The sequence below is a fragment of the Xyrauchen texanus genome, chromosome 43 (genome assembly GCF_025860055.1).
Source record: "Xyrauchen texanus isolate HMW12.3.18 chromosome 43, RBS_HiC_50CHRs, whole genome shotgun sequence".
NCBI classification, from domain to species: domain Eukaryota; kingdom Metazoa; phylum Chordata; class Actinopteri; order Cypriniformes; family Catostomidae; genus Xyrauchen; species Xyrauchen texanus.
In genome coordinates, this window is record NC_068318.1 from 24,252,318 (window position 1) to 24,267,374 (window position 15,057).

At 37.9% G+C, this 15,057-nt stretch overlaps 1 protein-coding gene across 5 annotated transcripts in view; it reads right to left on the minus strand.

Moving 5' to 3' along the window:
* The window catches only part of LOC127636008 (serine/threonine-protein kinase DCLK1-like), a 51,588-nt gene that overhangs the window by 5,173 nt on the left and 31,358 nt on the right, over positions 1 to 15,057 (minus strand). For 2 of the 5 annotated variants that reach the window (XM_052116358.1, XM_052116353.1), the window contains exons 6-13: positions 12,063 to 12,157; positions 4,996 to 5,080; positions 3,787 to 3,962; positions 3,332 to 3,451; positions 2,549 to 2,695; positions 1,099 to 1,232; positions 816 to 893; positions 303 to 399 (exon numbers count right to left, since the gene is read on the minus strand). In XM_052116358.1, coding sequence (XP_051972318.1) covers positions 303 to 399; positions 816 to 893; positions 1,099 to 1,232; positions 2,549 to 2,695; positions 3,332 to 3,451; positions 3,787 to 3,962; positions 4,996 to 5,080; positions 12,063 to 12,157 — 932 coding nt within the window. Of the gene's footprint in view, positions 1 to 302; positions 400 to 815; positions 894 to 1,098; positions 1,233 to 2,548; positions 2,696 to 3,331; positions 3,452 to 3,786; positions 3,963 to 4,995; positions 5,081 to 7,815; positions 11,486 to 12,062; positions 12,158 to 13,008; positions 13,315 to 15,057 lie in introns of those variants that run through there. The other 3 variants (XM_052116355.1, XM_052116354.1, XM_052116356.1) reach the window with 3 other exon arrangements.

The window sequence follows — 15,057 nt, forward strand, 5'->3', positions numbered from 1 at the left end:
TGTAATCATTATTTGAATAATGATGAGTATAATTTATTATACTAATAATAAATATTAATGTTTTGTATGGGCCATATGACCTTGGAATTATAAATACAATGACATTAAAAAATAGAAAAATATAAATGTTATTTTCATTTAATTTTGTATTAAATTCAAAAAAAAATCTCAGTTTGAATATTAAATGTATGGTGATTCTTTTTATTTTAGCTTGAGTTTGTTTTACTTTGAAGGGAACTCATCAAATAATAAAAAATGAATTTTCCTTAATCCCATTGGAATTTTAAGCATCTTTAACTTACTTTGGCAGAATCCGATACATTGTCCCAGTATGGAAGATGGAATTCTAACTGACCCAGCAGAATCTGGTCAAACAGAGCTTCCTGATCTTCAGCGCTGCTGAAATACAAAGTGCAATGTCATATACACATCAACAGGGGGAGCTAGTTTCACTGAGATCGTGGGTAGCACCACACATAGTGAAGTGGAGTTATTGCTTTTTATATAACCTCAGATTTGTGTTACAGCACTGATTACATTACACACAATGTGCACTACAAACCCAGCTATAATATATTTTGAAAAAATCTAGAATGACTTTAACAAGTGTACCATTTTTCTCCTGAACAAATTCACCATTTTGATTGATGTTGATTGCTTGTACACAACTTTGAATGTCTAGGCTTAGGCTAGGTAATATTTTTGGTATACGTAATTGCATAAACATAAAAAACTAAAATTAATGACTATCTCACCTATCCCCAAGTAACTATTAAGACAGCGAAACATTCTGAATTTCTCTCAGTGACACTTACCCACGAAATGGAGGAAATCCACAAAGGAGAATATATGTGATGACTCCAGCAGCCCAGATGTCTACCTTAAGGCCATACCTACAGTAAAGCAAACCAAAGGATGTCTCAGTAAAAACTACATATATAGCTTTTGTACTAAAAATTTAAATTACATAAAAATGGCATGTCTAGTTTCATTATAGCTCTAAATAAAATGATCATAGCAACCATAACAGTCTGCTTCATAACAATATATAAGTCAATATAAATTTGACACATTCAAAGAATGTGTTAAAATATTCACCCGGTCTCTGCGATAATTTCTGGTGCTACATATGTGGGTGTTCCACAGACAGTGTACAGGGGTCCGTCTACCACGGTGGCCAAGCCAAAGTCACCCAGTTTCAGGGATTTGCTTCCATCCTGATGTTCATACACCTGAGAATAAATAAAAAGAATAATATTAGAGCTGGGTGTAAAAAACAAATATAAAAACGAATATCCTAACACCAAGTTCCTTCAAAGGAATCTATACAGAATTTACATATGTGGAACCTTTCCCAAGGGGAGCAATAAATGCATATTAGTGTAAAACAAAAATTTACTTGTGTGAAGGGAATGCATATTTTTTCAGTTTAGGGTAAGTGTTTACCCTAAATTGCACTGAACTAAAAAGAAATTGAATACCAGTATGTATCCATCCACCCCCTAATATTGTCTGGTTGTGTTTGCTTTTACATAACATTTAAAAAGTGTAAAAGTGCCTGCACTGCAAGGTAACGGTGCATTTGACATGCATGCTTCCAGCCACAAGCACATATCTTTATCACACTGAGAGTGAGTGTGCGCTACTGTGAGCCAGCAGTCAGCTCATACTGGTTCACTATTTGCTGGAGTGCATTGCACTGGGGATAATTGCATTTGACCAGTACAGGATGTGGTGAAACAGACCGATAAGGGAGGGCAGTGCATGAGCCATACATCACAGATTCATAATGATGTCTGGTACATGGTTCATACGAGAAACAACTCTGAGAACAGTACAGTGTGTGAACTGTCAATGAGTGAGTCACATCGCACTTCTTCCGTTGTACTAGTGATATCACACATATACAGTCAGATAGTAGGAGGCTGGTCTAGACTCAGTCGAAGAGTTTAAAGCAATCATATCTCGTTCTCCAAACTCTCACACACATAACTCTAGCCCACGAGACCTATAAGGTGTGTCTTTCCATCTACCCTACACATATACACAGGAACACACATGGAGGCAAGACTGCCTGCTGGTAGGCAAATGCCACCAGATTTAGGGAGTGATAACTTGTCGCTCTTGTAACAGTGTCACGGTTGATGATAGCATGAGGTAAGTGCACAGTAAGTAATTATCAGAAGCACATTTTGGTATGATAAATGAAGACAGGAAAGAAAGGAAGGAAGCAAGCATAGAGGGAAGCATGGAAGGAAGGAAGGATGGAAGGAAAGAAAGAAAGAAAGAAAGAAAGAAAGAAAGAAAGGAAGGAAGGAAGGAAGAAAAAAGGTTGGAAGGAGGGAAGGAAGCATGAAAGGAATAAATGGAAGAAGGAAGGATGGAAGGAAGGAAAGAAGAGTGAGAAGAAGAAGAAGAAGAAGAAGAAGAAGAAAGTAAGGAGGAAAATGGAATGAGGGAAGGAAGGAAGGAAGGAAGGAAGGAAAGAATGATTTGTAGAAAGAAAAGACACACAATATAGGTCATGTAAAATAGGCTGACATCTTACCAAAAGGTTCTCTGGCTTGATGTCTCGATGGACAATGTTAAGGCTGTGTAAATATTTGATAGCGTTAGCCAGGTTGTACAGCATGCCACTGGCATCTCGCTCAGTGTATCTGTTGGTGGAGGTGATGGCATCAAATAGATCTCCTCCCTGTAGAACAACAAGAGTCATCAATGTGGTTAACAAAAAATATCCCTTAAAGTAAGAGACACAAGCAATTCAACTTGAGGCTTTTCAGATCTCAAGTTGAGGCTTAATTTGGGGCTTGTCCAAATAAAAATAAAAACCATATGAGCCATATCCATAGTGATGCTTCCCTTAATAAGCACCACAAATTATAAGCAGGGTCTGTGGAAACAGTTTACTTGAAGTCAGGTTGTTGATAGATAGCTAGTGGAAAATTCATGGTGGCCTGGTTTGTCATATAGCAGAAGTCAAAATCCCCACGAAGAGTCGAGTAAGTAGAACAGCAGCTTAAAATAACACTCGGTTTAACAGAGCCAGCACAACTGCACAAGGCGGACATTACACAGACCCATCATGTGCTAAAATCCATCTCTGCACATTCTCTCCACAAGACATAGAAAACTAGCTATGACAGATTACACCTTTGAGATTGTGTTATGTGATGCAGATGTGAAGGTGAACATAGAATAGCTGATATCTATGTGGTATTTTAAGTTTTTCCTAAACTTGCAATCTACAATTCTCACCTTCAGTTGGAACAGATGCAATTAAATTAGACATACTAGCAAGCATATGTTAGTTATACTCTATGTTGCACACCTTGACAAGCTCCATGACCAAGTAAAGCTCACTGTAGGTGTCCATCTCCTCGATTAACAGCACAATGTTTGGGTGTTTCACTCTTCTTAGGATAGCCACCTCATTCTGTATCATATGTTCCTGTGTGGGACAAAAAAAAAGATTAAATCTCACTTTACCAAAGCTCATTAGGTACAGAAGAGTATTAGGATGGTTTATGGGAAGTCTTCACAAAAATAAATGACAGTCTGATGTTGAAAATCCAAGCTGAAAAAAAGAAAACCCCATCTTAAACCAGTATATATAAAATATGGTTTGCTGGTCTTAGGTGGTCACCTAGCTTGGTCATGCTGGTCTTTTTTGCTAGTTTAAGATGGGTTTGGGGGGCAAGTAGATCAGCTAGAACCAGCAAATCTGCTTAGGCTGGTTTGAGCTGCTTTTAACTGCAGGGACTTAATGATGCTTTCCCAACTCACCTTCCCTCTGCATTTGCCTTTGTTGATGATCTTCAGAGCGTATGCTCTTCCAGTGGAGAGCTCCACACACTCATGGACTACTGCAAAGTTCCCGTCTCCAATCATTCGACCAACTTTGTACTGATCTGAAATGGAGCTTGGAACTGTTGGTATCGGTGTATCCTCCACAGGCTCAGCTGCATAGAGGCAGAAAATTAGAGCAAGGTTGAGTGGAATTTAGTGGAATACAATCACAATTTGTTTTAAAGCCTAAAACTCTTTAAGCAATGAAATAATCAGACTCTTGACCAGCATTTCCTGTCTAATCTTTGAATAAAGCCCAATGAAATAGAAAATAAACAACAAGGAATAAATGTATTCAAGAGCATCGTGGATTTTTGATAAATGTATTACAGTCAGGTCTGCCTGTGTGAACACACTGATGTGGGTATTAGTGTGCATAATGAACATCTTCGCAATGCCTTCCATTGCAGACATACAGTATTCTGATGAAAGATCTTTCTTTGAAGACACTGAGTAACTATAAAGGTTCTTCGATTAGTTAAGAGCTTTCTCATTAATAAATTCAGCAGACCTCAATAATAGCGTAATATCATGCTGTTATTGAACTGTTTTCAACAAACAATCTTAGACCCAGACACTCCATAAGTCAGTTTGAATGGTACAAGTTTGAATGAATTCATAGTGGATGGATTAAGAAATTATTTGGGTGTGCTGGCAATCAAGATGGTTTCCACTGGTCAGGCTGGTCTGTTTTGATGGTTTTATAGTGGGTTTGGGCAAATGGTTAGGTAGGGAGACCAGCTGGCCGACCAGCTAAACCAGTTGAACACCAGTTTAGAAATATTCCTCTTGGAGACATGTTCCTCATCCTTCTAAAAACATTTTAGACCAGCCTAAGATGGTTTGCTAGTCTAAGCTGGTCTCTCAGCCTTGTCAGACTGGTCTGTTTTGCTGCTTTTAGAGGGGTTTTGGGCACTTGTGTGCAGGGCAGTTTGGAAGACCAGCTGGCAAAGCAGCTAAATCAGCTGATTACCAGCTTTGCCAGGCTGGGAGACCAGCTAGACCACCTTAAACCAGCAAAACATCGTAGAGTGGTTTAGGCTGTTTTTTTTTGTTTTTTTTACCAGGGTAAGGAACATCTTTCCATAAATCATAGGTTAAAACATGAGGGCTCTATGACTGATAATCTTTTGGCTGATCTCTTACCATCACTCACAGGCCCATCCTCCTCATCCATACTGCAGACTTTGGTAGAGGTCAGCGAGAGAGAGGAACCACTGTGCTGGGATCCCTGTGAGGAACAGAGGGTTTAATTAAATCAGAGATCAACTACTTAGCAATACATGGTCTGTGTGCATTGTTCGTTTTTATTTTAATTTTTTGTCCTGTCACAACATGATATCTCATTCATGGAGGGCACTATTAAAAATTCAAACAAATTATAATCTATTAAGAAAGATCTTACTTTCGTTTTACAACTCATTAAAATACTAAAAGAACAGTTCGAACACTGTCTGTGCATATGGTAAAATGTACTAAAAAAAAATTATGACATCCACAACAAAAAACAATTATATTGAAAAATTAAAAACACGTTCAACCTGCCTAAGATGTTTTGCTGACCATATCATGTATGACTTACTTTCTTCTGTAGAACACAAAAACTAAGATTTTTAGAATAGTTTCTCCTCTGTTTATGTCCTTACTATGCAACTGAATGGTGACCAGAACTCAGAAGGTCCAAAAAGAATGTAAAGGCAACATAAAAGTATTCCATAAAATTTAAATGGTTAAATCTATATGTTCAGAAGCAATATCTCCACTTTCACATTTAGCCATCTACTGATTGAGGAGATTTGTTGTAAAAAAGGACTTAAACACTGATCTGTTTCTCACCCACACCTTTCATATCACTTCTGAAAATATAGATTTAACCACATAGAGTCACATGGATTACTTTTATGCTGCCTTTACATCCTTTTTGGACCTTCTGAGTTCTGGTCACCATTCACTTGCAATGTGAGGACCTACATAGCTGAGATACTCTTCAAAAAAATCATTGTTTGCTTTCATCAGAAAAAAGAAAGTCATACACATCTTAATGGCTCTAATGTGAGTTAATGATGAGAGGATTTTCATTTTTGGGTGAACTATTCCTTTAAGGTGGACAAGCAGGTCTTCAGCTGGTTTAGCTTTTCGGCCAGCTGGACTCCCAATCTGACCAGTTGACTAGTGCCTAAAACCCCTCTAAAACCTTCAAAAAGACCAACCTGACCAGGCTGGGAGCAACCAGAAACACCCCAGCTTAGGGGGTTTCTCTCTGTGTTTGTTTCAGCAGTGTGCCCCCTGCATTTCCCCCCTCAGGACTGCTCACTTGAGGCAAAATCCTCATTTTCACTTTTAAACACAGCATAAAGACAAAGCCAGATAGTGCTTTGGTGTTTCTTTGCCAGTTGCCATGGCAGCAGCAAGTGTGAGCAGAGTTACTGGCTCTGCTGTAAATTAGTTTTCTCTCCCAGCAGTCAGGGTGCAGGGACCCTTTCAGGTCTGCGCATAGAGTAATGATGTCTGCAGGAGCACCCCACTCGCCCGACAGCAGGAAGAACTTGCCAGAATTTGATTGGACAGTAATGGTGTACGAGAGTGGTCTGCTCGCACCTCAGTGGAACGACAATGGTGTGAGGGGCTGCTAATGGTGAGGACGAAGTGCAAATCTACTGAGACAAGCCAGTGAGCAGGTCAGGGAGGGTCAGCACTCATACATGCACTGTTTGATAATGTCAGTTTGAGGGGATTTGTAAGTGTCAAGCAAGGTAGGGCTAGAAAGGTAATCAGAAATATTTTTGAAAGGAGAGTGGGTTTGTAAATGTGTATGTGTGTTGCCACATCCTTTTCTATTTCATTCAGATCACAGTTTGTTCTAGCTGTATCAAAACTCTTGTTACTATGGAAACTGTTGGAGTGTTCCTGTGCAGCACTAATAATATTTTCCCTCTGCAAGACAGGAAGCAGCTGGAGACAAACCCATATAAGGCATCTTCCTGTTTCCTGGCTGAAGGCTAGCTAGGTCATATCACTTGTGCATACAGGTTGAATATTTGTGCTTTTCTAAGGACCAATAGCAAACAGAATCTGCCTGTTATGGCATCATAAAGGAAAAACATGTAGTTATGGCCACAAAGGGTGATTTAATTTAGAAAAATCGAGTGATCAATATTGCATCATGCTAAATCCATGTGAACAGCACATGTGAAATGCCATGTTTCATAACAGTCTGTTATTCAGAATCGGTGTTAAAATGATGCCAATAACGCTGGTTAACCTATAATGTCATTCTAGTGCCGCAGTATCACCCCATCAAATCATTCTGTATACATGAAATAATTTACATTCATACATTCATTTTGGTGTCACAGACACTCTTGTAATGTGTTGTTGCATTATTGCAGACTAGTAATTACATAATGGCTTGTTGTTTGATGATTTTAAGTCTGGGCTGATTTAGTTTTGATGCCATGGGAAATTTGATCCAATATTTTCGTCTTGGTATAAGGATACAAATTGCCTCGGCCTCTTCTGCATATTATCCTCTATCTGGAATCTCTGTCATTTTGGGAAACAGCTGTAGAGCTGGTAAACCTCTTAGTCGCAACTTCATTAAGACCAGCGAAATGATTTCTCAGAAGAGTCACTTCAGGACACATTGTAATTATACCTATAATCTAACCATGTGACCAATTGCATTAATTAGTTTTTGTAATGCAAAAACGCTGCCATGACCACTAATGATTGCACACACAAAATAAATAAGTAATCTGTAGTTTTGGCAAAAGCAATGTCTTGAGATAAATAAAATGTGACTAAAGGAACTCCAACCCAAATCAGAGATGTATTCGGAATCAAAAGGACCCCAAAGATTTCAAAAAGATACACAAACACAAAGTCGAGCTCATACTAAGATAATGAGACTTACAATTTAATGTATTTAGCATCCTCAATCATACATATGATGGAATGGATTCATGGCATGCTGTTGTGGTTTGAACTGGAAAATTAACAAAATTCTAGTCAGAAAACATATAAAAAAATGACAAGAAAATGGCATGATCTCTTCTCTCCCTAAATGCAAAATACGTTCAAAAAATAATTTTGACTATGAAACAAAACTAGTTAAAGCAGAGATAACTACCTGACTCACATAATGGATTCAAATCATAGAAGAAATACAGACAATGTAATTGTAAGTCAAAAACAAAAAGGTGAAATAATTATAACGCAAGAGCACAACACAGGAGGACATTGAAAATGTGAAGAGAGAGAGAAGAATCTTTCAATGGGATAGGCAGATGAAAACATCTAATAATTATGTGAGCACTTAACTTTTAACATCTTTAATGTAAAATGTGCCTAAATATGTCAAGTTTTTCATCAATTACTAACCTCACCAGTTTTTATGTCATTGCAAGAACCAATGACTTGGCACGCTACACAATATTTGTAGAAACATGAACATGAATGAGGATTGAGAGCTACAGAGAGGAATATTTTAAGAGAATAAAAAATGTCAATAATTTTTCCACATAAATCTATCGTATGGCTTTAAAAGTCTTCAAATACAGGACATGAGTCATACAGACTACTTTTACTTTTGTTTAGTTTTTTGGAGATTGCCAGCCCCAGTCCCCATTCACATTCTGCAAAATTACTCTTTTTATGTTTTATGGAAGAGAGATCATTAAATGAGTTTCAAACCACATGAGAGTGAATAAATAATTTTTTTGGTAAACTATCATGGTTTTGCTCGTGATGGAGAAACACAGAAACACAAATACATGCTAGAAGGTATACAGTATATGCAAACACGAGGATTGCAAAAGTATTAAAAACAACAAATCCAACTTTCATTTAAACACACATATGCAATGATGACACAAACTGAAAATGTTCATTTTGAATCAACGCTCATGAAATGAATGACACACATGCTCACATACACTCACAATGTCATATAAGCCCACAAAAAAGGAAAAAATACAGGTGTGAAAAGCCCAAAGTAATATATGAAGAGCATGCAACCCAACAGACAGTTTGTGGGGGAATAATTTGTTGGAAATGATGAAGAGTGTGCTTATAAATAGAGACAGATGTGATGTTGAAAGTAAGTGATCACTTCACTTTTCATGTTAAACAAGACGCAAAAAGCACGCCATACCTATTTAGCCAAGCAAAAATAAAAAGAATGAAAACAATCTCCATCCAAGCATACAAATACAGTATATCAAAGGACAAAAGGAAGATCTCTCATCAATCAAATGACATTGCAACCTAATTTCTGGCTCAGGATGAAGTGTTTAGCCAGATTAACATGGATTGTGCTTTGTGGCAGGTTTTAACATTTCCATATTAGATGTTTAGTGGCCCTGTTTACACAGATTAAAAATGTATTTGTCGCCATAACATAAACTGTGCATGTGTTCCATATCCAATCCCAGAGGAGCGGAGGGTTTATGGACAGAGAAAGGGGATATGCCTCAGGACACAGAGGCTGCACACATGCACACACTATCAGTATAGAGCCTCCACTCATGTAGCTCATTTCTAAAAGTGGGTTAAGCATTGAAAACATATGAACACAATTCATAGCCCGGGCTTGAGCAGTAAAACTAATTAATAATAAATCAGAAATAAAGATTATTGTTTAAATCATTCAGTTTTGTGTGAGTGTGTGTGTGTGTGTGTGTCTGTGTGTGTGTGTGTGTGTGAATGCAGAAATGCAATTTAAAACTACAACACAAACTTGAGATATATCTGGAGTATCTTTACATCAGAGGTGCTTTATAAATATTATGCAAGATGAGCTTTGGAATTTACATATGACAATGCTAGTGGAGTACTTCTGTATTCAAACTAGCTCAAATATACATTCAAATTTATGAAATAACCTCACTGCAACGTTAAATCAGCAATACACTGAAAACGAAAACTAATTGACAAAACTGCAGTAACAACATAATAATGACATTTGGAGTCTCATGTTAATTCATAAGCTGGATAAAGTATGTGCCTGCTTCTCTGCAGACATTTTGAGAGAACATTCAGTTCTTTTGCATTTGTATCATATTTATGTAAATGGGTTTGCCTTCCTTCTTCATTCACAGAACTCCACTGGGGAGTTTTCAAAGCATGACCCACTTTTGCAGAAGATGGTTGTAAAAGACGCTGAGAAGCGTCTCTACTTTGGACAGATCTGACTGTCCCAAATTCTCATTCTGCAACAGCAATGAGCCGAGAGCAAAGCTATCAGAATCAACCCACTGAGAGATCATCCATATTCAAGCGTTCAGGCAGCTGTGTGAGATAAGTGAAAAGTATGAAAAAATTCTTAGAGTCTTTACTGGTGGGTGGAGGGCGAAGACAAAGTGCTCAGCATTTCTGTCTCTCAACCAGCATGTCAACTGAACTGGTTTTAGAGTCATTAAAAGTCAGCCTCTTCCACAAGAGGACCTTTAGAGCAACTTAACAACTTCTAATGCAATCTGAAACTATAATGTATCTAAAATTATGAAACTATGGATGCTGTGAGATCATGTTGGACATTTGCTGTAACATACAGCGTTCATGTAGTTTAACTGGTAGAGCAATGCGGTAGCAATGCCATGGTCATAGATTTGATTCCCAGGGAATCTATAAAGTTTGGTTAAAAGCATCTGCCAAATGCATAAATGTCAATTCTTGCTTATGAGACTGCAATATTATCTCATTTTAGGTCAAAGTAAAACTGCAGTTCAGTGGTGCCCAACAGTTTCTGATTAATCTATAGTAGGTTAATATCGGCATGCGATTTCACTGGCTTTAAAACAGCACTTTAGCTGCCCACAACTTTATCTGAAATGCCCTTAAAGTCAAACTCAGCATTTGGATTGGAGTGGAATATCCACACTGATTGGATGTTGTGGTGTATTTGTTTAACTCATGGAGGAATCAGGAAAGAGAAAGAAAGAGAAAGAGAGAAATGGAAGATAGCCGGAGTTATCACTATGGGGCTTAAGGCTTAATTTCTAAAAACTTCAAGAAACTCTGAATTTGGACAGAGAAGCCTCTACTGCATTAAACCTCTTTGCATTAGTCCCAGCCGCAGGATTAGAAACACTTTGATCTAGTCACATGAACACAACCACCTCCCTCACACTCAAGCACAAACTGGCTTCTAAAACCAACAGAGAAGGATGTAACCAAATATTACAAATTGAGGGCACCATAGTAAAAAGTTAATTTTGATTAACCACTTCCCTGAATATTGGTGGGGACATGCCCCCCTCAATATCTGTGGACATTATGGCCCTAATAATGGGTTGGGGGGAGTCCTGGTGAGTTGCATGCTCCTTCAGCGTGTTTTATACATTTTTTCCACTACCATTCAGACCAAATGTTACTTCATTTATGCTGTTCTACTACAGACAGACGTTTTTCTCCATGGACATCTCTACTGGACTTTCAGACTCAACTCTAATGAAGAATCGTGTAGATTCTTAGAGAGAGAGAGAAATGCATCTTAAAAGTCTGTACTACTGTTGGCCTGGGCGGGCTGGCACCATTCTCTCTCACAAAGAATTCTGGAATTGTCTGTGGATCTTAGCACCACTTTGAGGAAGTTGGGAAGTTATGCTGTGAGGTCAAGGACGGCCTTGTCCATATCCTGAGAACATAGAAGAAGCGCATTATATAGAGTCTGAGATGGTGTCCAAGGGTGTAAGGATGTGCTAACAAATAGAAAAAGATAAAAAAAAAAAGGATCTGGCTGCACAATCGCATATTATATCAGACACATAAAGGACATTATGAAGTAATTTGTGAATGTACAGTAGTTATGATTCAGGAGTGGGAAATTGAGTTCATATGTAGAGTTCAGAAATTGCTTTAGATGATAGATTATAACCGCTACACCAGGTGGACAACAAAAGATTAACAATAGGAATCTGTGATTTATGAGTTTTATGTTTGTTCAGGTGAGCAGGTACATCAGCTAGTGTAAAGTGGGTTGGAGCACCATGTTTATTCTATGAGTGTGTTTTCCAGGATTGGGGGTACCATATTTAATTAAGAACAAACTTTATAAAAAGATAAATAAAAAAATTAATTAAAAAAAATCGGAAACCTGCTATCATCTTTAGCATGACCAACTTTAAATTAGAGTGGGGTGTAGGGGGCATATCCCCCTTAATGTCTATAATTTTGGCCCTGTGTTAGGGTGACTGTGGAGGATGATCTCTTACCTTGTGTTTCTTCAAGCTCCCTGGGCTGGTGGGCGACGGGCTGGGTGACTTTGCGGAATGGGGTGTGGACCGCTGACTGGCTGGAGTCCCATTCACTAGAGAGGAAAAGAAGCAAAAACACTGAGTTTACTAAAAAAGAAGTTTGTGAATGAAGCTCAGCAAATGATCTGAGAGTCCCAAGTCTGCCAGTGCTCTTATATTCAAAGATTGAGCTTTTCAAAAGCCTGCCTGTGAGTATGAAGAGATAAAATCACCCACACACTTCCCACACTTGCATCCCAAAACAAATCTTCTTCGTATTGTGCGCCACACACTCTCCATGGCACAAATGTCTCCAATGCTACAGACTCACATCTTCCAAGTCCCATCAGTCATGGTATGACTGCATAACACAGCACACTGAATAGCAAGCTGATTCATTTTCACAGGCAACTGTGACTATTTTCTGATGCAGATCAGGAATTATTCCATAACATTTTAATACATTCTTCTGTGTTACCAAGACAATACATTACAAATGTGGGACAGTAATAGACAAGAGACTTATGAAGATCCAGTAAAAAGCAGCAAATAATAAACAACAAAATCAAGTATTATAAACATTGCACAAATAAAAGTATTATACAAAATATTTTATATATATATTGAGATGACGATATAACGCGAATGTGTATTACTAACCTGAATTTTTTTCCCTCAAAAAAGTACACGTTTTATGAACCAAACTGGATTTATCCAGATTATGTAATATGTTAATACAATATAATTTTACTAATCACCGGACCATCTAAATTGAAATAAATACCCTACTGATACGCAAAGACAGTAAATTAAATGGAAATATATGTTTATCCCATTACAAAATATCACTATCAAAATCCCTTATAAAGGATAAAAGGCAATCTCCGACGTGTCCGCACAAGGGGAGACAAGCCGCATCTCCTACCTTCGTATGGCAGCATGTTGAGGACACAGTGCTATTCCAGGTGGCAGAAAGCAGCAGCACTCACTGCGCGCGAATTCCAATGAATGGAATAACTGAGAGCCGAGAGGAGTAGAGAGCGTGAGCCGCTCTTCACTCATTGGCTCGCGGTCTGCTCGCGCAGCTCTGACGCGCGCCCGAGCCAGTGCGGTACGGTAGTGGAGGCGTGCTGGCGCTGAGGTAATGTTGGAAACGCGCCGATCCTTCTCACCGACAGACCTTTCATGGCACTCTAGCCACGGCCAGATACAAACATAAACACTAGCGTATTTAAATGTGATTTTGTGATTTATAAGGTCTTGCACCCCTTGTGCAATAAAAAGTAATAAGAGGTGATAATTTAAAATTAAAATAAATACTGAACACTATAAATAAATATATATATATATATATATATATATATATATATATATATATATATATATATACATACATACACACACACACACACACACACACACACACACACACACACACACACACACTCACACAAACACTGGCGGCCAAAAGTTTGGAATAATGTACAGATGTAGCTGTTTCGAGAAATTGGTACTTTAATTCACCAAAAAGGCATTCAACTAATCACAAAGTATAGTCAGGACATTACTGATGTAAAAAACAGTGCCATCACTATTTGAAAAAAGTAATTTTTCTTGAAATATTCTTAACAAAAATGTAAAATGTTCCTTGAGTAATGATGCTAATTTGGTGCTAGAAAAATCACTTGCCAGTATATCAAACACAGATAAAAGCTATGGTTAATTAAATCAAGCTTAACATTGTCTTTGTGCTTGTGTTGCCACAGTATGCTATAGACTGGCATGTCTTAAGATCAATATTAGGTCACAAATGAAAAAAAAGAAGAAAAAAAAGAAACTCATCAGTCAAACATTGTTTTGAGGAATGAAGGCTATACAATGCTTGAAATTGCCAAAAAAACTGAAGATTTCATACAAAGGTGTACACTACAGTCTTCAAAGTCAAAGGGAAACTGGCTCTACAGAAAGAGATGTGGTACAACTAAGCAAGATAATAAGTACATCAGAGTCTCTAGTTTGCAGAAATAGATGCCTCACATGTCCTCAGCTGACAGCTTCATTGAATTCTACTTGCTCATCACTAGTTTCATGTACAACAGTAAAGAGAAGACTCAGGGGTGCAGGACTTATAGGAAGAATTGCAAAGAAAAAGCCACTTTAGAAACAGAAAAATCAAAAAGAAAGGTTAGAGTGGGCAAAGAAACACAGACACTGGACAACAGATAATCAGAAAAGAGTGTTATCGATCTTAACCCCATTGAGCTTTTGTGGGATCAGCTAGACTGTAAGGTACGCACCTTCAAGTGTCAGATGCGAGAAGTGCCACTATCCATACTTTCTTACTATACATATAGTAGGCCTATGCCAAGAACAGTATGCAAATGTATGTCTAAAACCTCAGTATTCCTAAAACAGTAAGAAAAGAAATGTTGGGGATTTGGAGGGATGTTAGGCACTATTCTTTGTAAAGCTGCTTTGGAAAATATGTACTGTGAAAAACACTAAACAAATAAATTAGAAATTTGAAAATTTAAAATTGAAAGTTTAGTTTGGGAGTTGATTAGAATTGTCAATGGTGTGGAATGCAGTGTGTGTGTGTCAGACTGGGCCTGGGGGGAGAGAAGTACACTCATTAACACCATCTGTGGTGCTTCGTTAATTTGATGCGAACAGTGCTTCACAGAAAAACATCATGACTTATTTTTGGGGTCAGTTCTAGAGTTACTTGTCAAAAATGACAACAACTGAGCTGATCTGCACCCTTAAACCCACAGAACTATAAAACTCGGTGGGTGATCAAAGATAGATTCAATATTGGTGACATTGAACCCATACTGATTGACTACTGATCTAAATATTTGGGGATAAGTGTCCCCCTCAGTGTCTTTGGTGGTTATGGGTGCCAGGTGTAACTAACTCAAACAAATTAATGTAAAAAACGTTTTTTAAAATGTTTTAAAAAGCACCCTCACAA